Genomic DNA, 21,272 nt, shown 5'->3' with positions numbered 1-21,272 from the left:
CTCATGGAAGATATTTACATATGACAAATGTGTAGTGTCTTAAGTCAGAGGCTTCAGAGTGGACTGTGTGGGGCCAGAAGTGTGACATGCTCCTCAGTATGCAGATCATATGTAAATCACACTGTTGTTGTCTCTCTACTCAAACTCCTCCTTTCCATGTGGTGACAGGAAGTTAAAACAGAAAAGTGGAGGGAAAAATCAGCATAATGAAATCTCAAAATCGTCACTGGAAGTTACATCAGAATGAAAAAATATCAAAATGAAATAATTTTAATGCCTGTTTTGCTTTTTTTGGATGCCAATGTCTCCTTTTTCAATGTCAAATTTTATTTTGGATGCCAAAACTTTATGTCTCTGTTCTCGCCCCACACAGCTGCAGCTACCATTTAAGGGTAGCTTCACATTTCTTAAAGCCTTACAGAAAAATAGTCAGGTGCCAAAGGACTGTGGGCTTTGTTCCCCCACACCTCCATTGGAAGCTCATCAGAAAGGGATGTTTTAGTGGTCAGTATGAACGGGAGGAATAATAACAACAAGTAAAACCAGTTTCAGTTTACATATGGGCACCTTACTGTTGTTCCCAAACACAGACATGAATGGCCTTATTCTTTACGGACAACAAGGATATGTCCACAGCAAAGCTTCAACAATAAATGTCTTGATTGTCAACAGCAGCAGACCATGAGAAGAGGCAAACCAGGCAAATGACTGGGCAGACCCCGCTCCCCAAAAAACCCTAAATTGGTCCCCTACTGACTAATGTATGACCTCGATGGGCTTCTTTACCTGGGGTCCCCCAGAGTCTAAGATCACCACTGGTTTTCAACTGTTAATTTAATTACCAACTAATTTGGTAATCAATTTGAGTATTCTTATTGAGCCAAAGGTGAAATTACATACATCATGTTGTAGTGTCAGCACTCATTTCATTTTACAGGAAAGAATTTTGAAATGATAAGTTCACAGATGCAGGAAAACTCGAACATGTAAACAGGACAAAATATAGGTGTACTACATGCGTATAAAGTAAATAAAGGGCAAAGAAAATTAAAAAAACAAACAAAAAAACAAAAACAAAGTCCAGATACAGGACTTCCTCAACTCCATCTATAATCTGTGATTTTTTTTTTTTTTTAAGAAAAAAGTCAAAATTCTCCAATTCCAGTTCCTTAAATGTGAATATATTCTTGTTTCTTTGCTCCTCTATGACAGTTAACTGAATATCTTTGGGTTGTTGACAAAACAAAACATGTCAGGACGTCACCTCTGGCTTTTGTAAACACTGATTGACATCTTTCATAATTGACAACAACTAAGTGATTGAGCAACAAAATAATCAGCAGACTAATCGACAATGGAAATAATCATTATTTGCAGCCCTAGTCCTCGGAATAATTTCTGGTAATTTGGTGGATGTAATAATCATAAAATGAGCTTTTTGTTCTACAGTGTGACTGTTTGAGGGGAAACATTAAATGGACATTTATTTTATTTTCATTTTCTTATTTTATTTTATTTTATTTCAATTTTTTTTAATCTCATTTTACTTTATTATTTTATTTTTTTATTTATATTTATTTATTTTATTTTATTTTATTTTTTGGCCTCTTGAGAGTAGCAAAAACAATTATTAATTCTAGTAATTTTAAAGGTCCAGTGTTTAAGATTTAGGTATCTATTGGCAGAAATTGAATACTATTAATAAGTGGGTTTTTCTTAGTGCACAATCACCTGAAACAAACAGTCATTATATTTTAATTCCCTTAGATGAGCCATTTATATCTATATACGGAGCAGGACATCTTACACCATGTTGTTTCTACAGTAGCCCAGAACAGAGCCAAACGCTGGCTCTAGACAGGGCCATTCATAGTTCTTCTGCATGCTTTGCACTGAGGAAAATTTTCAGTTGAATCTGCAACCTCTCCACTAGATGACACTAAATCCTACACACTAGAGCTCTCAGTTAGAGTAGTAAGGACATTGTCTGACATTAGGACAGCTTTGAAATACTCTGCAGATCATGCAGAGAGATTAAATTTACAGAAAATATGTTTAACTGCTAAAACAATTTGTACTTTTTTGGTTGTTGGTTAATTATTTCTTAGGGAGGACTACGGTGGAGAAATTTGGACTGGTGAGGAATTAATGCCCCACAGAAACCTTTATTTAGATAAATCATTGACAGTACTATGGGGACATACACGCAAACATCACTGTTTCTCTTCCTCCAATTGTTTTGCATGCAGATAAAGCACCTGGGGATGTTACCTGGGTGTTATTTAAAGTAGCCCCTCCTCCCGGTGAAAAGTGTAAGGTGAGTCATTTGAAACTCAGACCGCTTTTGTTATTTACCTTGACAGCAGCCAGCAGTTCTTTCCCAAGGAGGAGAAATGAAATAGGCTCCTCCGTGCAGGCCGTTTACAGCCTCGGTGGACTTCACCTGCAGCACATGACACACAATGGAAATGGAAATGAAAGGAGACATTTTTCAGCCTCTTACGTGTTCTAATGACAGTGAAAGGTGAGCTTTGTGTTGATGTGGTGTTTACTCTGACTTTATGGCCTTGTTTTAGTCGTGGTGGTTACATGTGTATTCTTCTAGCAGTTCTTTGCAACAGCCTCTTCCTTCAGTAGCTTGCTGCACTTAATGTTTCACTTCACAAATGTGTAAAGCTGTAATGAAAAGCCAACCATCAAGCTCAGTGATATATAAATGCTAAGAATAGTTTTGTGGAAAATATGAAATTTTCAAGGTTATTTTTGAGCTTGAGTTTTGCTCCTTGCTACTAATCCCACTTGAAAGTAATTTAAAACTGGCTAATCATCCAGCTTGGGTATTTGATCTCCCTGCTACAGAAACCCAACCCAGCGGAGGCTGTTGTAGTGTCTGTCATCGGGGAATAGGAGTGAGAAAGAAGGGTGGGGAGGAAAAGTGACCCCAGCTGTCAGTTGTTCCTTTTCTCATTCATCTGTACCACACTGTGTGGATTTGCCTCGGCAGGATTGACCCCTATGGCTTTGAGAGACGTCACGATTTCGAATCCTACAAGGAGATGATGAATGAGTATGTGGCCGTCCTCAACAGAAGGTCGATGAGATGGTCCAAGCTCCTTCAAGAGAAGCCGCACGTGGAAAAGAACCTGACAGGTAGGACGTAATAAACACGCATTCAAACAAACCACCATTTCCTCTTGCTGTCTTTTCTGTGCCGCCTGTGGTGATGTGATGTATTTATGAAATCTGTTTTGGAAGTGAAAAGGTATGTGCGTAAAGGTGTGCCCAATGAGCACCGTGCCAGGATTTGGATGGCAGCCAGTGGTGCAGAGAAACAACTGGAGAGCAACCCAGGTTATTACCAGTCTCTGCTGGCCATGGAGCACGACGCCAAGCTGAAGGAGACCATTCACACAGGTACAACAAAAAGATATCAAGATATCTTGACATGTCAAAGGAATGATGCCTGAATTCCATGTAGCTACTTCAGTTGCAGGGTCCCGGTATTGCCGGCTCACTGTCACACTGTCGTGGTTTACTGGGACACGTGAATGGAACCATCCAGTAGAGTCTTCGTCAATGTTATTAGTGACACCTGAGCTTTTGCTACTGTGATAAGCCAGTATGTGTGCAGTTAAAAAGCCATACGGCTCATTTCCACACAGTTTTGTTTTGTGTCCATATGTCTGTAACACAAGGAAATGCATCTCTTGATGGTTGGATAGAAATGTCTCTGGCCTCCTTGAGACCACAAACCCTACCAGGTGGTATTAGCCCTGGACAACACAGCTCCCGGGTTCACAGGGACACGTAAACCTCTCCACCATGCTTAGGTGGCGATTCTCAGAGGAAAGTCTGGCCGAAATGAGTTTCCTCCATAGGGTGTCTGGGCTCAGCCTTAGACATAGGGTAAAGAGCTTGGACATCCACAGGGAGCTCGGACTAGAGCCCCTGCTCCTTCATGTCGAAAGGGGCCAGTTGAGGTGGTTCGGGCATCTGATCAGGGTGCCTCCTGGGAGAGGTGTTTCAGGCACGTCCCACTGGTAGGAGGCCCCGGGGCAGACCCAGAACATGCTGGAGGGATTACATATCTCATCTGGCCTGGGAACACCTTGGGGTCCCCCAGGAGGAGCTGGAAAGCATTGCTGGGGAGAGGGACGTCTGGTGTGCTTTGTTTGGCCTGCTGCCCCCACGACCCAGCCCCAGATAAGCGGATGAAAATGGATGGATATTAGCTAATTCATTTTTATGCTAACTTAGTGTATACAGTGTGTCCAAAATCTGCCTCAAAAGTTGAGTTTTTTTCAAAGGACTCGAGGCTTCCAGGCCGAGAAAAGAAAAGGTGGAAGGAGGAGTTTCACAAACGCATTGAAGATCACAGAGCCACTGGAGACTTTCGAGTTGACTCTAACGGCATTGGCCGACATACGTATACTCAGAGCTAGTTTTGTGTAAACAGGACAATATAGTATCTCCCAACTCCCCTGCAAAAAAAAAAAAAAAAAAAAAATCCACAGCTCAGCTCCTATCAACACACAGGCCCTTATCAATGCGCAATTCTTGCCTTGTTTATTGACAGACATGCACAGGACCTTTCCTGACAACGTCCTCTTCCGGAGTCAAGCAGAACCAAGCCTGCAGAAGGCTCTGTACAACGTGCTGCTGGCCTATGGACACCACAATAAGGAAGTGGGATACTGTCAGGTGAAGGAAACACTTTCTCCTCTTCTCACTTGTCTGTTGATATGAAGAACTTTACATAAGGAACAGGACTGACTAGTTCTTGATTCATTTAAATACTGTGTAGAATTTTCCCCAAATCTAGCTTTCACTGACCCTGTTAGCTTCCTGCACTGGTTAATCGTTTAATTTAAAGTCATGCTTTAATGTATACTGAAGTCATAACTTCCTCTTTGAACTAAAAAAGGAAATCAATGGGTTTATATGGGCTGTTCATATGTCCAGCATAAATTCTGCTGTGTATCTGGCTTCATGTGTTTGTAAACCTACAGTATGTCTGTGGACTCACCAGTTAGATAATCTCTGTCTCTGTTCATATCAGGGCATGAACTTCATCGCAGGCTACCTCATGATCATCACAAAAGATGAAGAGAAGTCCTTCTGGCTCATGGACGCACTGTTGGGCAGAATGCTGCCAGGTAAAGATTCTATTTTAAATAGTTACACACACAAGTCCCTGCACCCTCCCAAATGTGTTTTAAATTAGTCTGATTAGAGATCTGCTCAGGTCCTAGGTGAGTGTATGACGAGGTAAGCAAAGTCAGTGTCCAGCCCTCACAGCTGCGACATAACTATCAGGGTAGTGAGGGAGATGTCAAAGTCCTTAGAAGACGCCTAATGAGGAAATTTAAGTGGAAACACCTGTGTCAGCAAACCAAGGCTTAAATAAAGCATTCAAGCTAAGAAAAAGCTTAAATGTACTAAAAATTAATAACATAGCCAGTGAATGTAGCAGTGCTCAGTTACAGAGGAGATGATCATGGTCATAATCTGGCAGCATGCAGTTTACAAACTGCATGCTGCCAGATTATTATATTTAGGCAAATTCTGTTAACTATTTAGATTGTAACCAGTTTTAAATATCTTAAAATCTCCTCTAAATGATTTTGATTACATTAAATGAGATGAAAGATGTGTAGACTCCTTAGAAAAGATGTGATGAGTCCTGCTTTGCTCTAATAAAAGCTATGACATCAGCATACCGAAAGAGAACAGACTTTACAGACCTGAGAGTGACACAGCACAGTAATTTAACCCTGCATACAATAAAGGTCTGAATATGTTCCTGTTTATAGGGGAAGAAAGATAAGCTCTTACCTTTGCTACATTTGTAATGACATTTAAATGTATTAGCCTATGCTCGACAGTGCTCCTCTTTTTTGTACTTCTTAACCGTTTTATCACGGCCTTCTTGGGTCACTGATATCAGATTTTTTTGAGGGAATTAAGGCAGTTTAAATATTTGTCACAATGACTATATGATTGTGCATCAGCTGCAACAATGTAAATAAACAATGCTTGCTCTAGACCCTAGTTGTTATACAAAAGACTGAAGTGTAGTGGACCCAGTTTAGAGCCTTGTGGCACTCCACGTAGAAAATTCAATTCAAATCCTGGACTAGTACAACAATCTGAAACATTTAGATTTGACCTTAGAGATAGAAATAAGACCAGTTCACAACAGTGCTTAATATACCGACCAATACCTATCACAAATTCACTCAGATGAAAAGTAAACTCACCTACTTTGTGGATATTGTAGACTTCTACAGCCCGGCCATGTTGGGCCTGAAGACAGATCAGGAGGTTCTCGGGGAGCTGGTGAAGGCTAAAGCTCCTGCAGTAGGACAGCTCATGGACCAGTATCCTGGTATATGGACACTGGTGGTGTCTCGTTGGTTCATCTGCCTCTATATTGACATACTCCCCATTGAGGTAAGGAACAGTTGGTAAAAAAAACAATGAGAAATTCATGATGTTGCACATGCCATTTTACAGGTGCTTCTCTTGTTCCTTTTGCTTGCAGACAGTTCTGCGGGTCTGGGATTGTCTTTTCTACGAGGGCTCCAAGGTTCTTTTCCGTGTTGCTCTGACTCTCATAATTCACCACCAGCCGGAGATCCTGAGAGCTCGCTCTTTGACCGATGTGTGCGAGTGCTTCAAACAAATCACCAGTGGAGCTTTCACTCTGGACTGCCACACCTTTATGCAGGTGCGATGAGAAAAGTCAGAAACTCTGGCTGTTGCTACATGTGCTCAGAACAGGAGGAGTGGGTTGCTGGCGAGAGGAACGTCTGGGGTGCTGTGCTTGGCCTGCTGCTCCCGCGACCCCGTGTTAACATGAAGCTTATTATGTTATGTTATCTTAATATGAGGGAGATTAAAGGCTGCATGTGAACACATCTTGGTGTGTACTCATTTTTAAAGAAATCTTGAACCTTAATCAATTTGGTGACATTCTCTCAAACTTGCTTTTTACAGAAAATCTTTACAGAACCTGGGAGCCTGTCAATGACAACTATAAATAAACTGAGGGAGAAATGCCGACAGCGAATACTGGAGGAAGAATATGGACGGCCGTGAAGTTTTGGATCCACTATGTATCCCTTTGGCTTTCATTCAGTGTAAGGACGTTAACACTGTACTATCAGGAACAATTAACTATTACCAAATGGACATACTGGTGGGGTTTTTTGTTTGTTTGTTTGGTTGCCTCTGTTAAAAACAGCTATTTTACACTCCAGTACCAGTGAACTGGATATCTGAAGGATGTGCTGAAGCTTCCTCACTAATGTAGATTTTGTATTTTTTACCTTGTCTTTTGTTCATGGTCCCATATTCTGCTGCTAGATACTTCAAGACCAAAGTATTTCAATCTGCCATGCTTTTAATTACTTGCACTATAGTAGTGTTTCTTTGTTGTAGTATGGTCATTTGTTTTGTTGTTGTGGAGAACGGAGAAAAAAAAGGGAATTGTTGCTCACCTGAAACACTATTGTAACCATCCATTTCTCTTTCTGAAGTAAAATCAGATGTCCTAATTTACAGAACTTTGTGTTTCACTTTTTATTGTTAACAGAAACCTAATAATTTGACCTAATCTTTTCCTGATGTGGCTGACCTCAAAACAGCCTCTGCCAAACAAAGGTAAAGAGAAGTGGTGATTTCAGTGTTCAGTGTTGCTCTCAAGCAACAGTTAAGTCAGGCGCTCCAAACCTGTGGCTGTATATTAAGTTTATAAATCCAGTAACAAAAGCTACTCATTTCTGAGCTCAGACAAAAGGCTTTTCAAACTCAGTTGTCCCAGTTGTTAACAGCTAGAAACCCAGAGCCTCCTCAAATCTGCACAAAGTTTTAAAAGAGCAGGGTACATTTGTACAGGAGTAAAAATATATTAAGACTCACATTTAGAGTCACAATTCTGGGCAATAATAACTTGTACATTATCATTTCAATGATGAATGATGAGACAACAGGCCCCTCAACAGACATGACCTGTTGTTTCATTTTGTATATCACTGTGACGCATTTAATGTCCCTATGGTATCATATCTCTTTTTAGTAGTTTAGCATCTCTTAAGCTGATGACATCCATGATATGCATCTGCACACACTGCGATGCCACACAGCTGGTTCATTATCAGCATCTGTGGCAATCAGCAGTGATGTGGTGGTTCACTTTTACTCTGTGATCTGTAGCCTATAGTTCGGCTTTAGCTTCTATCTTTGTCTTTTTAACCTGTTGTTGCTGCTGAGTCAGTTTGACATCCTGGATATATCCTTCAAACACAGACTGTAGACCCCTCTGTCTGCTTCTCTCTGGAACACAGGGATGTCCACTACCCTCTCTGGACTCTGATTGGCTACTCCTCTGACATCAGCCATGCAAATTGAGTCCATGAACAGATGTAAATTTCACATTTCCTGCTTCTACTCAGATACTGAAGTGAATGTGCTTCTTGTAACAGGATCCAGGTGCCCGAGGGCATTTCTAACAGTCATACACCTTTGGACAACTTTCCCCCACCCTGCCCTACAGACAGACAGACTGATGAGCCCAGAAGTGATCAAACTATAAAGAAATAGAACACTGTAGTTCAGAGTCCTGCAGGCTTTCATTTCAGTCTACAAAACCTGCACGTTAAAGTCTATCCACAGCTCAAAACTTAAACTGCTGTTCAACTATTTTTAAAAGTCGGGCTTCTTTACACAATAATGTAATTTAGTCTTTGATAAAGACAAAAAAAAAAACAAAACGCATAATACCACAGTTATCCTCGAATACTGTACCGACTCTTCTAAGAAGTCCAAACAAACCAGGAACAGGTTCAGCAACTGATGAACTGTTTGAAGGCAAAACAAAAGTCAAACAGTCTCGTTCATTCACTTTTATTGACCTCTCCTTTAGAAAACAGTTCAAACAAATCCATTAAAACCTTATTAAATCACTACATGAATATTTAGATGCGGGAGAAAAAAACAACATAAAAAAACAAATATCTGCAGTTTCTCCTACGACATTGAACAATGCATATTTATGGTAGTAACAGTACATGAAGGCTACGTGAGACACAAAATGTCCCAGACATGGCAGCACACAGTGTCAGTGAGTGAATGAGTGAGTACCTCTACGGCATTGGCTTTACTTTAATCCCATCTATGTCACAGCTGGGAAGGCACTGATGAACACTGACCAGAGCATTTTGGCCACTTTAATCATTACATGGGGCTGTTTGTCAGAACTTTAGTGCAACTTCTCCCTTCAGCTACCAAAACCCAGAGTGGGCCCATATTCAGGGGAAAAGAAAACAAACAAAACCACCCAGTGGAGTAAAACACTTCAACATGATTACACTCTTACAGTGATGTCCTGAGCTTTTTCATCCACATAAACCAACAGCTGTGTGTTTGTGTTTTTAAGCAACTCCTGTTGCCTGTGAGAACTGTAACAGCAGAATCCAAAAAAGTGGCTATTATTATTCTAAAGGAATATTTTACCCATAAAATGATCATTTGTTTATCAGCTACTTATCCTATGTTACAATGAATTCTTGAAGAAAACGTTGCTCTCCTTACATGTCTCCATGGTGGGTGAAGAATCCAAAAACAGAGAAAATTTCTGAGGAATTGGAGCTACTCGTCCATGCGTGAGACTGTTTGTGTTTGTTTTGAATAGTAATGAGCATACGACTGGATAAATGAGGTTTTGATTATACTGCACCAGTTGTGCGAGAGTCTGTAAATGGATATTCAGATACAGTTTTGCTCCTGTTAAACATCAACCCATGTGACTTCAATTCATTAAGAATTTTTTGGATTCTCCGTTCATCATGAAGACGTAAGAGAAAAACAATGTTTCCTCACAAATTCAACATAACATGAGGCGAGTAACTGATATACAAATGATAATTTGTGGGTAAATTATTCCTTTAAAGGAAGAGTTTGACATTTTAGGAAATTCACATTTGTGCCCAGAGTTAGATGAGAAGATTGATACCATTCTCATTGTACTGCTAGGAAACTGTTAGCTTAGCATTAAGACGGGAAACGGGGAGAAATAGCTAGCCTACCTCTATCTTAAGGTAACAAATCTTCTTACCAGCACCACTAAAGCTCACTTATCAACACATGTATTTTTCGGTACAAAAACTGAAATGTGAAAGCATCACATTTTATTTGTCTGCAGAGACTCTGCCCTCTGCCTGTATATATACATTTTGGGCATGTAGCCCTCAGTCAGTAGCAGCATGCAGGTGAGGCTGGGACTGCATTAAAAAGCAGTGATCAGGAGCTGTGAAAATCATGGACAGAGCGACAAAATAACGGAACAAAGCCGGGGTTGGCCCTCACTTTTGACTTTCACCGGAAACACTGTTAACAAAATTTAGCTGGCAATCCTTGCATTGTATGATGAGATTCAGAGCTACCTGTGGCTTCATATTAAGCAAATATGACAGTGGTATCAATCCTCATGCGACTCTTTGCAAAGAAGCAAAGAAGCCTACTTCCTAAAATGTTGAATTATTCCTTTAAATAAGGTGAAAAAGCCAAAACACAATTTTCTTACACAGCTGACGACTGCATCTTCAGTCTCCATACAAAATTAGTTGAGTACCTTTCAGAGGGAACGGGACATATCACCATTAATCCCAGTGAACAAATCAATTCCTAAATGCATCTTAACTACTTGGGAGACTCCTCACATGTCCTTTATCAGATTGGGTTACTGTGTTTTTAGTATGTTATATAAAATCTGCATGCTTGGGCTAAATGTAGAGTTGCAATAAAAAAAGTCAGATGATGACTGTCTGCAGTAGATTAAGTTTATCACGCAGAAAAATTCCCTTTATAACAACAACAGACCTCACTGACGACTAAAAATGGTCGCCCTAAAGCAGATCAACGATAAGAAAAGCTACAGTAGCAATTCCCTCAAATCCCATAAATCCCTCAAAATTCCTTTCACAGAAATCATAAATAGTACAATACAATTTGAGACTCTCATGGACCCTCTGATCAACATCCATCCCCTGCTTTATGTCGTACCTGTAGGTTCTTCTGTCATTTCATTACTATCTCCAAACAAAGCCCCCCTTGTTTATGAATGAGCGGGTCAGTTTAGAAAGAGCGTATCAACCTCCACAAAGTGATAATGACTAGTGTTACTGATGAGGGCGGAGAACAGCACACACACAGGCAGGGAGGGTGGAGGATGGAGGGATAGAGGGGGGACAAAGGGAGGAGTGTTAAGTCTCATAAAACAGTGGTTAATCTGAAGGATGGGACAGCGCGCTCTGGCCTCTGGGAACATGAGAGTAGCAAGTGACCTCAGATGGTTTGGTAGCCAGCGTGGCTCCTCTTCCTGCCAATGAGGTACGCCAAGAGCACGATGAGGACGAGACCTGCTAAAGCTGCTCCGACTATGATGGGGATCAACATGTCGTCTTCGTCCAGCTGGCACTCCTCAGCTGAAAGCAGGGAAACACCACAGAGGGCAAATTAGGGCGAGAACACCAATTTATTTTGATCACATTGTATTAGACGGAGGTGTTTACCTGCTCCAAACTGATCTCCAGTGAGGCCGAAGGGCTGCACCTGCACCTGGAAGGTGTTGATGGACAAATCCTCAGCCACATTCAGAGTCTGCTCCTCACGGCACATGTATGAGTAACCGTAGGTGCCCCGCAGGTAGTCCAGACTGCGGTTATGGGCTACAACGGGCTCTATAGCGAGGACAGAACAGGGAGTGATTACAGTAAGTATGCTTCAGTAAGTTAGAACTGAGGTGCCACCTCTCCCTCACTGAGCCGAGAACACTTGCTTATTAATCTGATAAAAGGTAGTTAGCATGAACACTGGGAGGTAAAGTTCACTCACCTTTCATGTCTGGCAAGGCTGCAGACAGAGACACTTCACTCAGGTGGTACTTATGGGACGTAGAATTCTGGAGAGAAGCGACAAGAACTCAGTGACACTGCAGTAAAGTACGTTTAGCTCAAGCCCCTGCTGCCATCTAGTGGCTATTTCAGGAAATACACGGAGATCATATACACAGTAATGAGGGCAGATACAATAACTTACCAGGGTGAAGAAAAAGGTGAGGTTGGTCTTGTCTGCATCCGTCGTGAGCTGCAGGGAGGCGCTGTCTGTGTCACATGATCCAGAGGACTTTGTCATATTGGGCCGAAGGTTCATAACATCCTGCACAGTCTGTGAATTAAAAGGACATCACATTTAGCATTTACAACCTGTTAATGTGTCTGTGTTTTTATCTCCGACAGAATTCATTCAGCTGTTTGAGGGTTTATAATTAGGCACCTTGTTCTGGGAGACAGAGTTGAAGGTGATGTTGAGCTGCAGACCCATGGATGCCAGTAGACAGGTAGTACCGTTGATGTTCTTAACCAGGTAGTTTCCTTTCTCAGGTCTGCCGGGGTCTTTGTGCGGTGCGGCGGTGGTTTGGGCAGTTGTGGGCGGGGCAACAGTAGCGAAACCCTGGTGCAGGACGGCAGCTGTGAAAGACAGTCAGTTATGAGTCTAGAGCCCACATGAACTGCAAATCTGACATTATTAGGATATTACCCAGGGATCTGGATGTCAAAACGTAAATGTCTGAATCAGTTGGATTGGATATTTAACAGACCCTACCCTGCAAGCTCCCTAGTTCAAAGTCCATGTAATGTGCAACTGAGCCTGCGTGTGAATAGAGTGGGTAAATTCCTGGAGAACTGACAGCGTGTGAGCAAGCATGTTGATGATGTTTCTATCATGCAACTCACGTGAAACCGCAAGAGATCAAACATAAAAGGGTGAAGAAGAAAAAACATTTACATTTAGTCAGCAACAAAAATTTCTGACTGGACAGATGACAAGATTTGGGAACTTCTGTCAGTATTAGCCAACAGTGAAATCATCAGACAAATTTAAGGAACGACAAGAGACCATTGTGTAATATGCGTCATGTCCTGCCTCCTGCATGTTCTGCCCCAGGCGCCACCCTTCGCCTAAACCAAAAAGAGTACTTCCAACATATTTAAAATTATACATAAAGAAGTACAGGGTTTCTGTATGGTTCAGTAAGTTAAATTTAAGACTATTAAAGACCTTTTTAATATCACAAAGAATGCAAAAACCTGTTTCACAATCACATTGGACAAAGTATAAAACCTGTCAGGTCATTATGGCCTTTGATTAAGCCATTTCAGAGTCCATTTTAGGAAACTGATTCAGCACTTCCAAGCCATATTTAACAATAATTCCTAATGATATAATCCATTAAATTAAGGCCACCTGGACCTAAATCAGTGGCAGAAAATGGAAACAGAGTTTTAACTAAAATGGTTTTAACATAAATAAAGACACTGAATTGTCAAAGAAGTAACTGTTTTAGGTACAGGCCTATTTTAATTACAGCATTTCACTTGATGTGACGTGATGAGACAAGACTCACATTTGAATTTAACATTCAGATTGTCCTTTCCACTTGGTTGTGTCTAAAAGATGTTAGGACTGTACTATTTTTATCAGTGTTAAAACAAGTACTCAGGACCTTCACTCGGCAATAACACAATGAGATGAGGTTTGTATCGACATCTGAACACACCAGGGTGGAGCCTGACTTTGATCTGAAGAAAAAAATGTATTATTATTATTATTATTATTAAAAACATATTTTTTCAGTGAAGTTTAGTGCTTCATTCTGTCTGTGAACATGTGAATGGTTTGAACTGGTGTGAACCACTATGGGGTGCTGCTTCCTTCTCAAACACACACACAGTGCATGAAAAGGAAAATTCCTCTGTGCGAGAGGCAAAAGCCCTCATGGTATGTACCACACTGTTACAGGTTTTGCTTTGTCACTAATGCATAATACTTACGGGTAGCAGGTTATTAGCAGCACAACCAGATGGCTATTCTAATAACTGTGGCTGCCAGCTAAGTACAGTGGGGTAAGAAGCAGGGGACTGTTACAGGGAATGTCATTGTTCAGGTGATAAAATGTCAGGAAATATTAAAAAGCCCAATTTGACATGTTTATTTTGAAAAGCTTGTCTTGTCTAACAACAGCTAAAAACCCAAATATATTCATTTCACCATCTTACAGGGGTTAGAGCAGCAGCATTTGAGAAGCTAAATTTGGCACCTTTGAAAAATAAACAGACTTATCAAACAAATAATAGTTGAACTTTTATTAAGTACAAGATTTGCCTCTGAAATATATAATATAGTTATAGTAAAGAGTACTGGTCTGACACCACTGCATTTAGAAAACAAATTTAACAGCTGTCTTCACATTAACCCTGTATGGAAAAGATATCATTTCTATCACTGGTGTATGACATGGCGCAGGTTAAACCCTTTGTCATACATAATGATGGTGTTGAAATTAGGTACTGTACATGTTGTCTTTTTACTGGTGGGACTTTCCATTGGTTCCAGTATTGCCAAATTGCTGACAATTTGCGGTGGCTGCACAGTGCCCTTTGCTGTGTAGGGTACTGCTGTAGAATAGCAAAGAAGAACTGATTTCTGCCGTTTTATCCGGGTGTGTAACTACTTTAGGGAGTATCGGACACATTTCTTTTACTGGTAGTGGTATCAGAACAGCTCCAGTTATCTCTACTTCACCTGTTTGACTGTGCACAGTCTGACGGTAGAAGGCAGTTTTGACACTCATTTGCTGAAGATAGAAACATTAAATCTCAGTTTCAGACACGGACATATGAGCGTGATTTTGTGACATTACACTAGTTTTGAAGTCAACCACACTCCAGGATATCAGGTACTGTAATATCCTTTGATTCACCAAAACTTGGCTGAATCCTACAGCACTGTTCAACCAGGAGACTCTTTTTCTATGCCGATCTGACAGAGCAAAGGAGAGGAGGCGTGTGCGCATAATGATGAATAAAGACTGGTGTAACAGTGGGAATGTGAGGTGCTGTCCCATTCCCGCTGTGGATAGCTGCTATATAAACCACAGATTACCGGAGCAATCCAGAGACACAGACAATTATCAAGCAGCATCCAATCATGTAAAAAGATGCAAAAAAAGATGTGTGATGCAGAAACTTGAACTACCAGCTCCCAAACACTGAAAATTGTCTCTTCAGTGACATAAGAGACGTCTTATGACCAGCAGTTTAACTTCTGCACTGAGGGAGAAGGAGTAGATGTAATTTTTATACTGTTTAACCAGGGTAACTGAACTGTTGTATCTAAAAACCATTTCAAACACAAAATACTATTCAAAGCACAGTGTTTTTACATACCTTCAAAACCTTTAAAATACTTTAAAAACGTGCAAAACTTGAGTTTAATGTACGTATTACTTTCCACCACTATTAACAGAACTGAATCAGCCTCAAGGCTTTAAACCAAAACCAGGAAGCACGACCACATCACACCAGTTTTAGCCTCTTCACATTGGCTCCCTGTTTGTTTTAGGGTTGACTTTAAAATCTTATTGATTACTTTTAAGGCTCTTTGTGGCCTGGCTCCAGATTACATGTCAGACCTGTTTGTCCCTGATGAACCTTTACGTAGTCTGAGATCCTTGGGCAGTAGTCTACTGTTTGTTCCAGAGTCCAGACTGAAGACTAAAGAGGATGAGCTTTTGCAATCAGGGCCCTGAGGCTCTGGAATGACCTGCCCAACGATGTAAGGCTGTCTGAGTCACTGGCGTCTTTTAAGAGTGTTTTCACATATGGTCATTTTTAAACAAATCAAAATCACTCCTCTTAAAGTGCGCCAAAAAGTGGACCAACATTGTCAGCTCATCTGAAAAAGGACTCAGTTCTCTTTCCGGTCAACTTCTGCTCTCATGGGGCCTCAGTCCTCTTCCTTTTCACACTACAGCCTATATATAATATGTGTTGACATAGCTTATTTTTGTACTTTGATGTGGCATTGCAGTGCAGTTATGAAGCCCCTCACTTTCACATGAACTTTAAATTGGAGGAAAACCTTAGTGTTTCTGTGCTGTAGACTGTTGTCATTTGATGTGTTCTACGTTCCACATCTGGAGACGTCCAGTATCTTCTGTGGACCAAACTACTCCTCGTCCTGTGTCCTTTTAAGCTTTACAGCCCAGTGTGGGTTCATCTGTTTCTTCAAGCGTCCCAGTGCAATAGCATGTGATATAGAAGGCTAAATACAATGCACACAAGGCACAGGTTAAGCAAACTGCACCATGGACTTGAGGTGGGCATAGTCTGGTTCACTTCAGAGGGGTCTGACTTCTCTTGGTGTTCACATATGTGCAAAAAATGCTGAGTCACCGCTCTGAATCTGCCTAGAGGGCTGAAATGGGCCAAGTCTGAAAACACCCTAAGTCTCTCCTACAAACGTACTTCAAATGAGAGAGCATATCCTGACTTTATCTGAGCTGTGTGTCTATTTTATTACCATCTTAATGATGTAATTTCCCATTTATTATCATGATTTTAGTTTCCTTATTTTATCTTTTACTTAGAGGGCATTTATGACATGTTGTTTTATTCTCCTTGTGTGAGATTGTTGAGATGTGTTTATATTTATTGTACAGCACTGTTTTGAAAGGTGCTATATAAATATAGTTTCTCCATTTTGATGATGGATTATCAAAGAAACTGATGCAGACACCATTTACTCTTATTTCTCTGCTCCCTTTTCCCCCTAGTCTCCTCCATTTACTTTTAATAAGACAAAGGATATTTGATAAGGAAGTAAACTGAGATTTATCCTGTGTTACATTGACTCCATGACTGTTAACACTCAGTTTCAGTTCAGCTCAGGAGGGACGTGAACGCAGCATTTAACTCCTGAGACAGCATTTGTAAGTTAAAACGCTGATTCTGACGTAAACAATCCACATTATCTGTTATGTATAGGCCTGATAATGTTGCCCCTACTATATACTACATTCAATTTGAATCATTACTGTTAAAATATTACAAAAGGTTGCTTTTTAACGAGCTAACGTCAGTCGTGCTAGTTGAGGGCAGGTTATCAGTGACCTTCGGTAACGTTGTTTTGCTCGCCAGGTAACTGTAACGTTAGCTAAAGCAACCGATACTCACCTAAAATCAGCTGTATCGTTACTCCCACACACCATGACTGGACACTGCTGCTCTGCTTCATGTTTCTCTGGTTCCTCTCCGGGCTGCTCCTCAAAAAGAAATCACGGCAACACACGAACACAGGACGCGGCTAGTTAGCTAGCTTAGCAGATGTTGTGCTAGCTATGCTAACGTTAGCGTAACAACAGCAGCAGCGAAGGGAAAATAAAAGTCAAACGCAGTGATTTGTTGAGGTGAAAAAGCGCTGCTCTCGGTAACTAAAGCCACCAGCGTCTCTGGTAACAAGTTTAAACTTTTCTATATCTGTATACGCTAGCTGTGAGGTTATTTTAGCTCGCCTATACACACTTTATCACCGCAGCTACAGCAGAGACTGACATCAGGGTCATGTGACACAGGCTTTAAGAAACACCCAGAAAGTCACGTGGTCAACAGCAGCGACACAGCATGCTTATTATTTATTTATTTAACAGTTAAAGGATACATTCATGGTTTTTAAAAGGCTAAATATGATACTAGCATGCCTATATTCAGCTGTGGAGAGTACATTTAGTCATATACCGTGCCTAAGTACTGTCTAAAGGTTCTTTACTTGAGTATTTAGCTACTTTATACTTAAGCTCCACTAAAATCTGGAGGAAAATATTGTATTTTTTACCTCGTGTGCACTAATTGCATTTGGATCAACTATTTCCAAAGAAGAAAACATTTGATATGCTAATAAAATACAAAACACTATCAAATTTTCAACCAGTGGCTCCCAAACGTTTTGTCTTGTTGCTTAAAATCAGCATGCAGTTGGGTCTTCTTGTCACCTTACGGATAGAAGAAGGAGAAGAAGAAGAAGAAGAAGAAGAAGAAAGGTCTAAATACGATACAATACGATTTAAAAGGCTAAATATGATACTAAAATGCCTATATTCAGTTGTGAGGAATGCATTTACGTAATGTGCGTAAGTACAGTTTTAATGTACTTTAATATTTTACTTTACTTAAACTCCACGAAAATATGGAGGAAAATATTCTAATCCTTACCCCAGTAGTCACAAATTACTTTTAGATTAACATTTTCCATTTTAAAAAAAAACATTTGAGAAGCTAATAAAATACAAAACACTATTAAATCATCTTGTTTATAGTCAGTGTGCAGCTGGGTCACCTTGTTACCTAACAGATAGAGGTAGAAGAGGAATACATACTTTATTAATCCCAGAGGGTCTGTTGTCATATACACACAGGCCTGAAATACACACACATGCACAAACAGGACCTGTACATGCATTAAAGTGTCAGTGCAAGGGGGCTGCCTTGAACAGGTGCCCTGAGCACTTGGAGGTTTGTTGCCTTGTTGTGCCTCTGCAGTGTCCACGAGGTGAACTGGCACCTCTCCAGCTACCAGTCCACACTCCATACTTGGTCCTTATGGGGACTTGAACTGTTGACCCTCTGGTTCCAAGCTAAGCCAAGTCCCTATGGACTGAGCTACGGCTGCCCCAAATAGGTATACTTATGAGCTGTTAGTAAGCTGCAATCTGCGTGGCTGAAAAATTAAGCCAATGTGGAAGTGCCCAAAAACTGCAGTTCTTTAAACGGCTGCTTGAGGCTGGATCCAGAAGCTGGTCAATCCCCAGAGACCCCCATGTTGAAATGCTCAACTTTACAACAGAAATAAACATGTTTACAGCCTGGTAAAGAAACAGTTTTGGTCTCGATAGCTATTTCCCCCTTTCATGACAACAGTACAGGGGATGAATTTTTACAGAACTCACAGATTTACATTTTATTAACACATAATTGAGGGTGGAGCCACTTTGACTGACCGGCTGTCTACTGATAGTGTCCTCACCTTCTCAGATCCACTCCTCGCCTCCACGGTTCCAACCTCCCACCCAAATATGGTCACTTCTGGCTCCAAAAAGTCAGGATGAAGATGGCCGAAATGTTGAATTTGAGGCTTCAAAATGGGAGTCCACAAACCAGTGAGTGACATCATGGTACCCACATCCATTACTTTTACAGCCTATGGTTGTCAGCAGCTCCACCAAGGGGACCTTTCTCCTCTAACCTTCTCACATGGTTTCCTCAGGGTGGCTGGTAGATTCTGGAATTCACCAGCCACAATAGCAGGTGGACAGAACATTAATTTCCAATCCTAGGTTTCATACAAATAACTATTCATGGCCCAAAAGATAAAGTTTTCCAATATTTCCCAAAAAATCAAAGTTTAGAGAAAAGTCCAAACAATGTAAAGACATTTGTGTATCATTTGTATGTACCTATTGATCAGCTCATGATCCCATCAGATTTATCTTGTGGCCCTGAAGGTCAAAAGGCTGGGACAAGACTGACTGCAGTGGGTGCTGCAGAGATGATTTGTGTTTGTAGGCCTATGTGGAAGTTAGCATCGCTCTGGTTGCATCATCAAAAAGCCCATTGTATTTCATCAAGTGCATTTATTGGACATCTATTTAGTATTTTCTACTTTCCAGATTAAGATTTTACATTAAACAATATATGATCATTTGTACATTATTGGAAGGTATATAAGATAAAATACAAATGTATTATATCAAAACACAATTGTTTATTTATCTGTTTATGTGTTAGTTTTGTTGCTGGAGCTGTGACCCTCACAGGACAGTGCCACCCACCTGATTTCACTAACTAACAGGGTCCAGAAGCTTGAAATGTGAGCATCTAATTAAAGGTCCCTGAGGTCAGACCTCATTTAGAGGTCCCTGAACATCTCACACACTAGTGTCATAATGAAGTCTCCTCTTTAACCTGCCCTCACTTATCTGCCTGCTGGTTCAATAGTCTCCATGCGTGTCACAGATCAGTGTGATTATGCAACTTCAGACCGATGCAACTCTATGTAAAGACGCAGGGGTCTCATGTCTGTAACCTCTTCCTTTACACAGACACACACTAACATTTAAGCATCATAGGGTCAACTTATCTTCTGACCTTTCGAACACACAGTTACTTAAACAGACTGTAAGCATCTGCAAATGTCAGATCAATCCGTCTGCAGCCTGCTGATGGGCTCTTAACGTTTTTCTAGTTGTTAACCAACAGTCACATTTTGTACCTCATAATCTGTACAATCAGATTTTTACTCTCTGCTTGATAAGATGTGGTTGCCACATTTTTAGATAAATGCAGACCAGTGACATAGGCTGCATTTTTAAAGTTTGTTCATCTGAGCAAGTATCTCAAACACTGATGCAATACATCTGTAAATGTCCAGGCTACAAAGGAACAAAATATATCTAGAGTCCGATTACTTCATGTTACAGATTGTTTATAACACACTGTAATGTAGCTGTAAGCAGATATAAGGACATTATTGTGTTTAGTATTGTATTTGTCGACAGCTATAACACATATAAAAAGCTGGTCTATGACTATTTAATAAAAGCCTGGTAACACAGTATAAAATATATTTACCATTGACAGTATGTTATGACTACCTTATAAAACATTTATTAATTATTTGTTTATTTGTTTCAGAACTGCTACAGACTCGAAAGAAGTTCCTGAAAGGATAATATATGTTTAAGAACTCATGATGAAACACTTAGTGTTTCTCAAATGGGGAGCATGTGCACCCCTAGTGGTACTTTGGAGATTTGCAGAGGGTAGATTTTTTTAAAATGTTAATTTAAAATAGATCACAATAATTATATCACTAAACTGTCGGTGTAACTTATTAAAAAGAAGCAATTTAGTGTTTAAGTGTTATTTCATAATGACAAAAAATTGGTTTAACATGAATTTAATAGTAAATTCTGAACATTTTAAATGTAGCATTTAGGTGTTTTTCACTTACACGGTTGTGGTTTAGTAAATCAGACACTGATGGTGTAGTACTGTACCGTACTGTATTTTACCTCTTTACATTAAAGGGGAACTATGCCCATCTTCACAATTCATACATGTTATTCCTATGATCTAAGACAGTCCAGAAACAAGTTAACATGAACAACTCTTTCCAAAATCCAAAAAACTATACATATTCCTTCTGTTTAGCCCAGTTCAGACCGAAGATTCACGGCGATGTTGAAACAGGCAGCTACTTGTGAGGTGCTGGTTCACACGTGTGCAACTGGAAGAGGCGATGCATCATCTCTATGCAACAACACTCTGTACTTCCGTTCTGATTTCCTAGACTGGCCTCACTCCAAAGTCGTT

At 40.4% G+C, this 21,272-nt stretch overlaps 2 protein-coding genes across 2 annotated transcripts; one reads left to right on the top strand and one right to left on the bottom strand.

Moving 5' to 3' along the window:
* Nucleotides 1-2,231: 2,231 nt before the first annotated feature.
* Nucleotides 2,232-7,562, top strand: LOC125899891 (growth hormone-regulated TBC protein 1-A-like). Its single transcript, XM_049594560.1, has 8 exons — nt 2,232-2,524; nt 3,005-3,150; nt 3,256-3,414; nt 4,577-4,701; nt 5,060-5,156; nt 6,281-6,453; nt 6,545-6,730; nt 7,000-7,562. Exons 1-8 carry the CDS (start codon nt 2,463-2,465, stop codon nt 7,099-7,101), a joined length of 1,050 nt encoding a protein of 349 aa, XP_049450517.1. The 5' UTR covers nt 2,232-2,462; the 3' UTR covers nt 7,102-7,562.
* A 1,329-nt stretch (nt 7,563-8,891) lies between these two features.
* Nucleotides 8,892-17,464, bottom strand: lamp1b (lysosomal associated membrane protein 1b). The gene is made up of 6 exons (XM_049594577.1): nt 17,079-17,464; nt 12,337-12,530; nt 12,100-12,228; nt 11,896-11,962; nt 11,574-11,741; nt 8,892-11,486 (listed from the first exon to the last, which is right to left on the bottom strand). Exons 1-6 carry the CDS (start codon nt 17,137-17,139, stop codon nt 11,347-11,349), a joined length of 759 nt encoding a protein of 252 aa, XP_049450534.1. The 5' UTR covers nt 17,140-17,464; the 3' UTR covers nt 8,892-11,346.
* Between the last annotated feature and the right edge of the window lie 3,808 nt (nt 17,465-21,272).

Source organism: Epinephelus fuscoguttatus, linkage group LG13 (assembly GCF_011397635.1).
Source record: "Epinephelus fuscoguttatus linkage group LG13, E.fuscoguttatus.final_Chr_v1".
In the NCBI taxonomy this organism is placed as follows: domain Eukaryota; kingdom Metazoa; phylum Chordata; class Actinopteri; order Perciformes; family Serranidae; genus Epinephelus; species Epinephelus fuscoguttatus.
The sequence above is the reverse complement of the archived record's forward strand: the minus strand, read 5'-3'. Positions and strand labels throughout refer to the sequence as shown.

Bases quoted from the DNA above. Each gene is read 5' to 3' on its own strand.
- LOC125899891 (XM_049594560.1), top strand. From the start codon at position 2,463: ATGGAAATGGAAATGAAAGGAGACATTTTTCAGCCTCTTACGTGTTCT. The intron at 4,702-5,059 runs GTGAAGGAAACA...TGTTCATATCAG, and splicing joins AGGAAGTGGGATACTGTCAG to GGCATGAACTTCATCGCAGG. The intron at 6,731-6,999 runs GTGCGATGAGAA...TGCTTTTTACAG, and splicing joins ACTGCCACACCTTTATGCAG to AAAATCTTTACAGAACCTGG.
- lamp1b (XM_049594577.1), bottom strand. From the start codon at position 17,139: ATGAAGCAGAGCAGCAGTGTCCAGTCATGGTGTGTGGGAGTAACGATA. The intron at 11,963-12,099 runs GTAAGTTATTGT...GCTTCTCTCCAG, and splicing joins TCACCTTTTTCTTCACCCTG to AATTCTACGTCCCATAAGTA. The intron at 11,487-11,573 runs GTAAACACCTCC...CCCTGCTTTCAG, and splicing joins TGGAGATCAGTTTGGAGCAG to CTGAGGAGTGCCAGCTGGAC.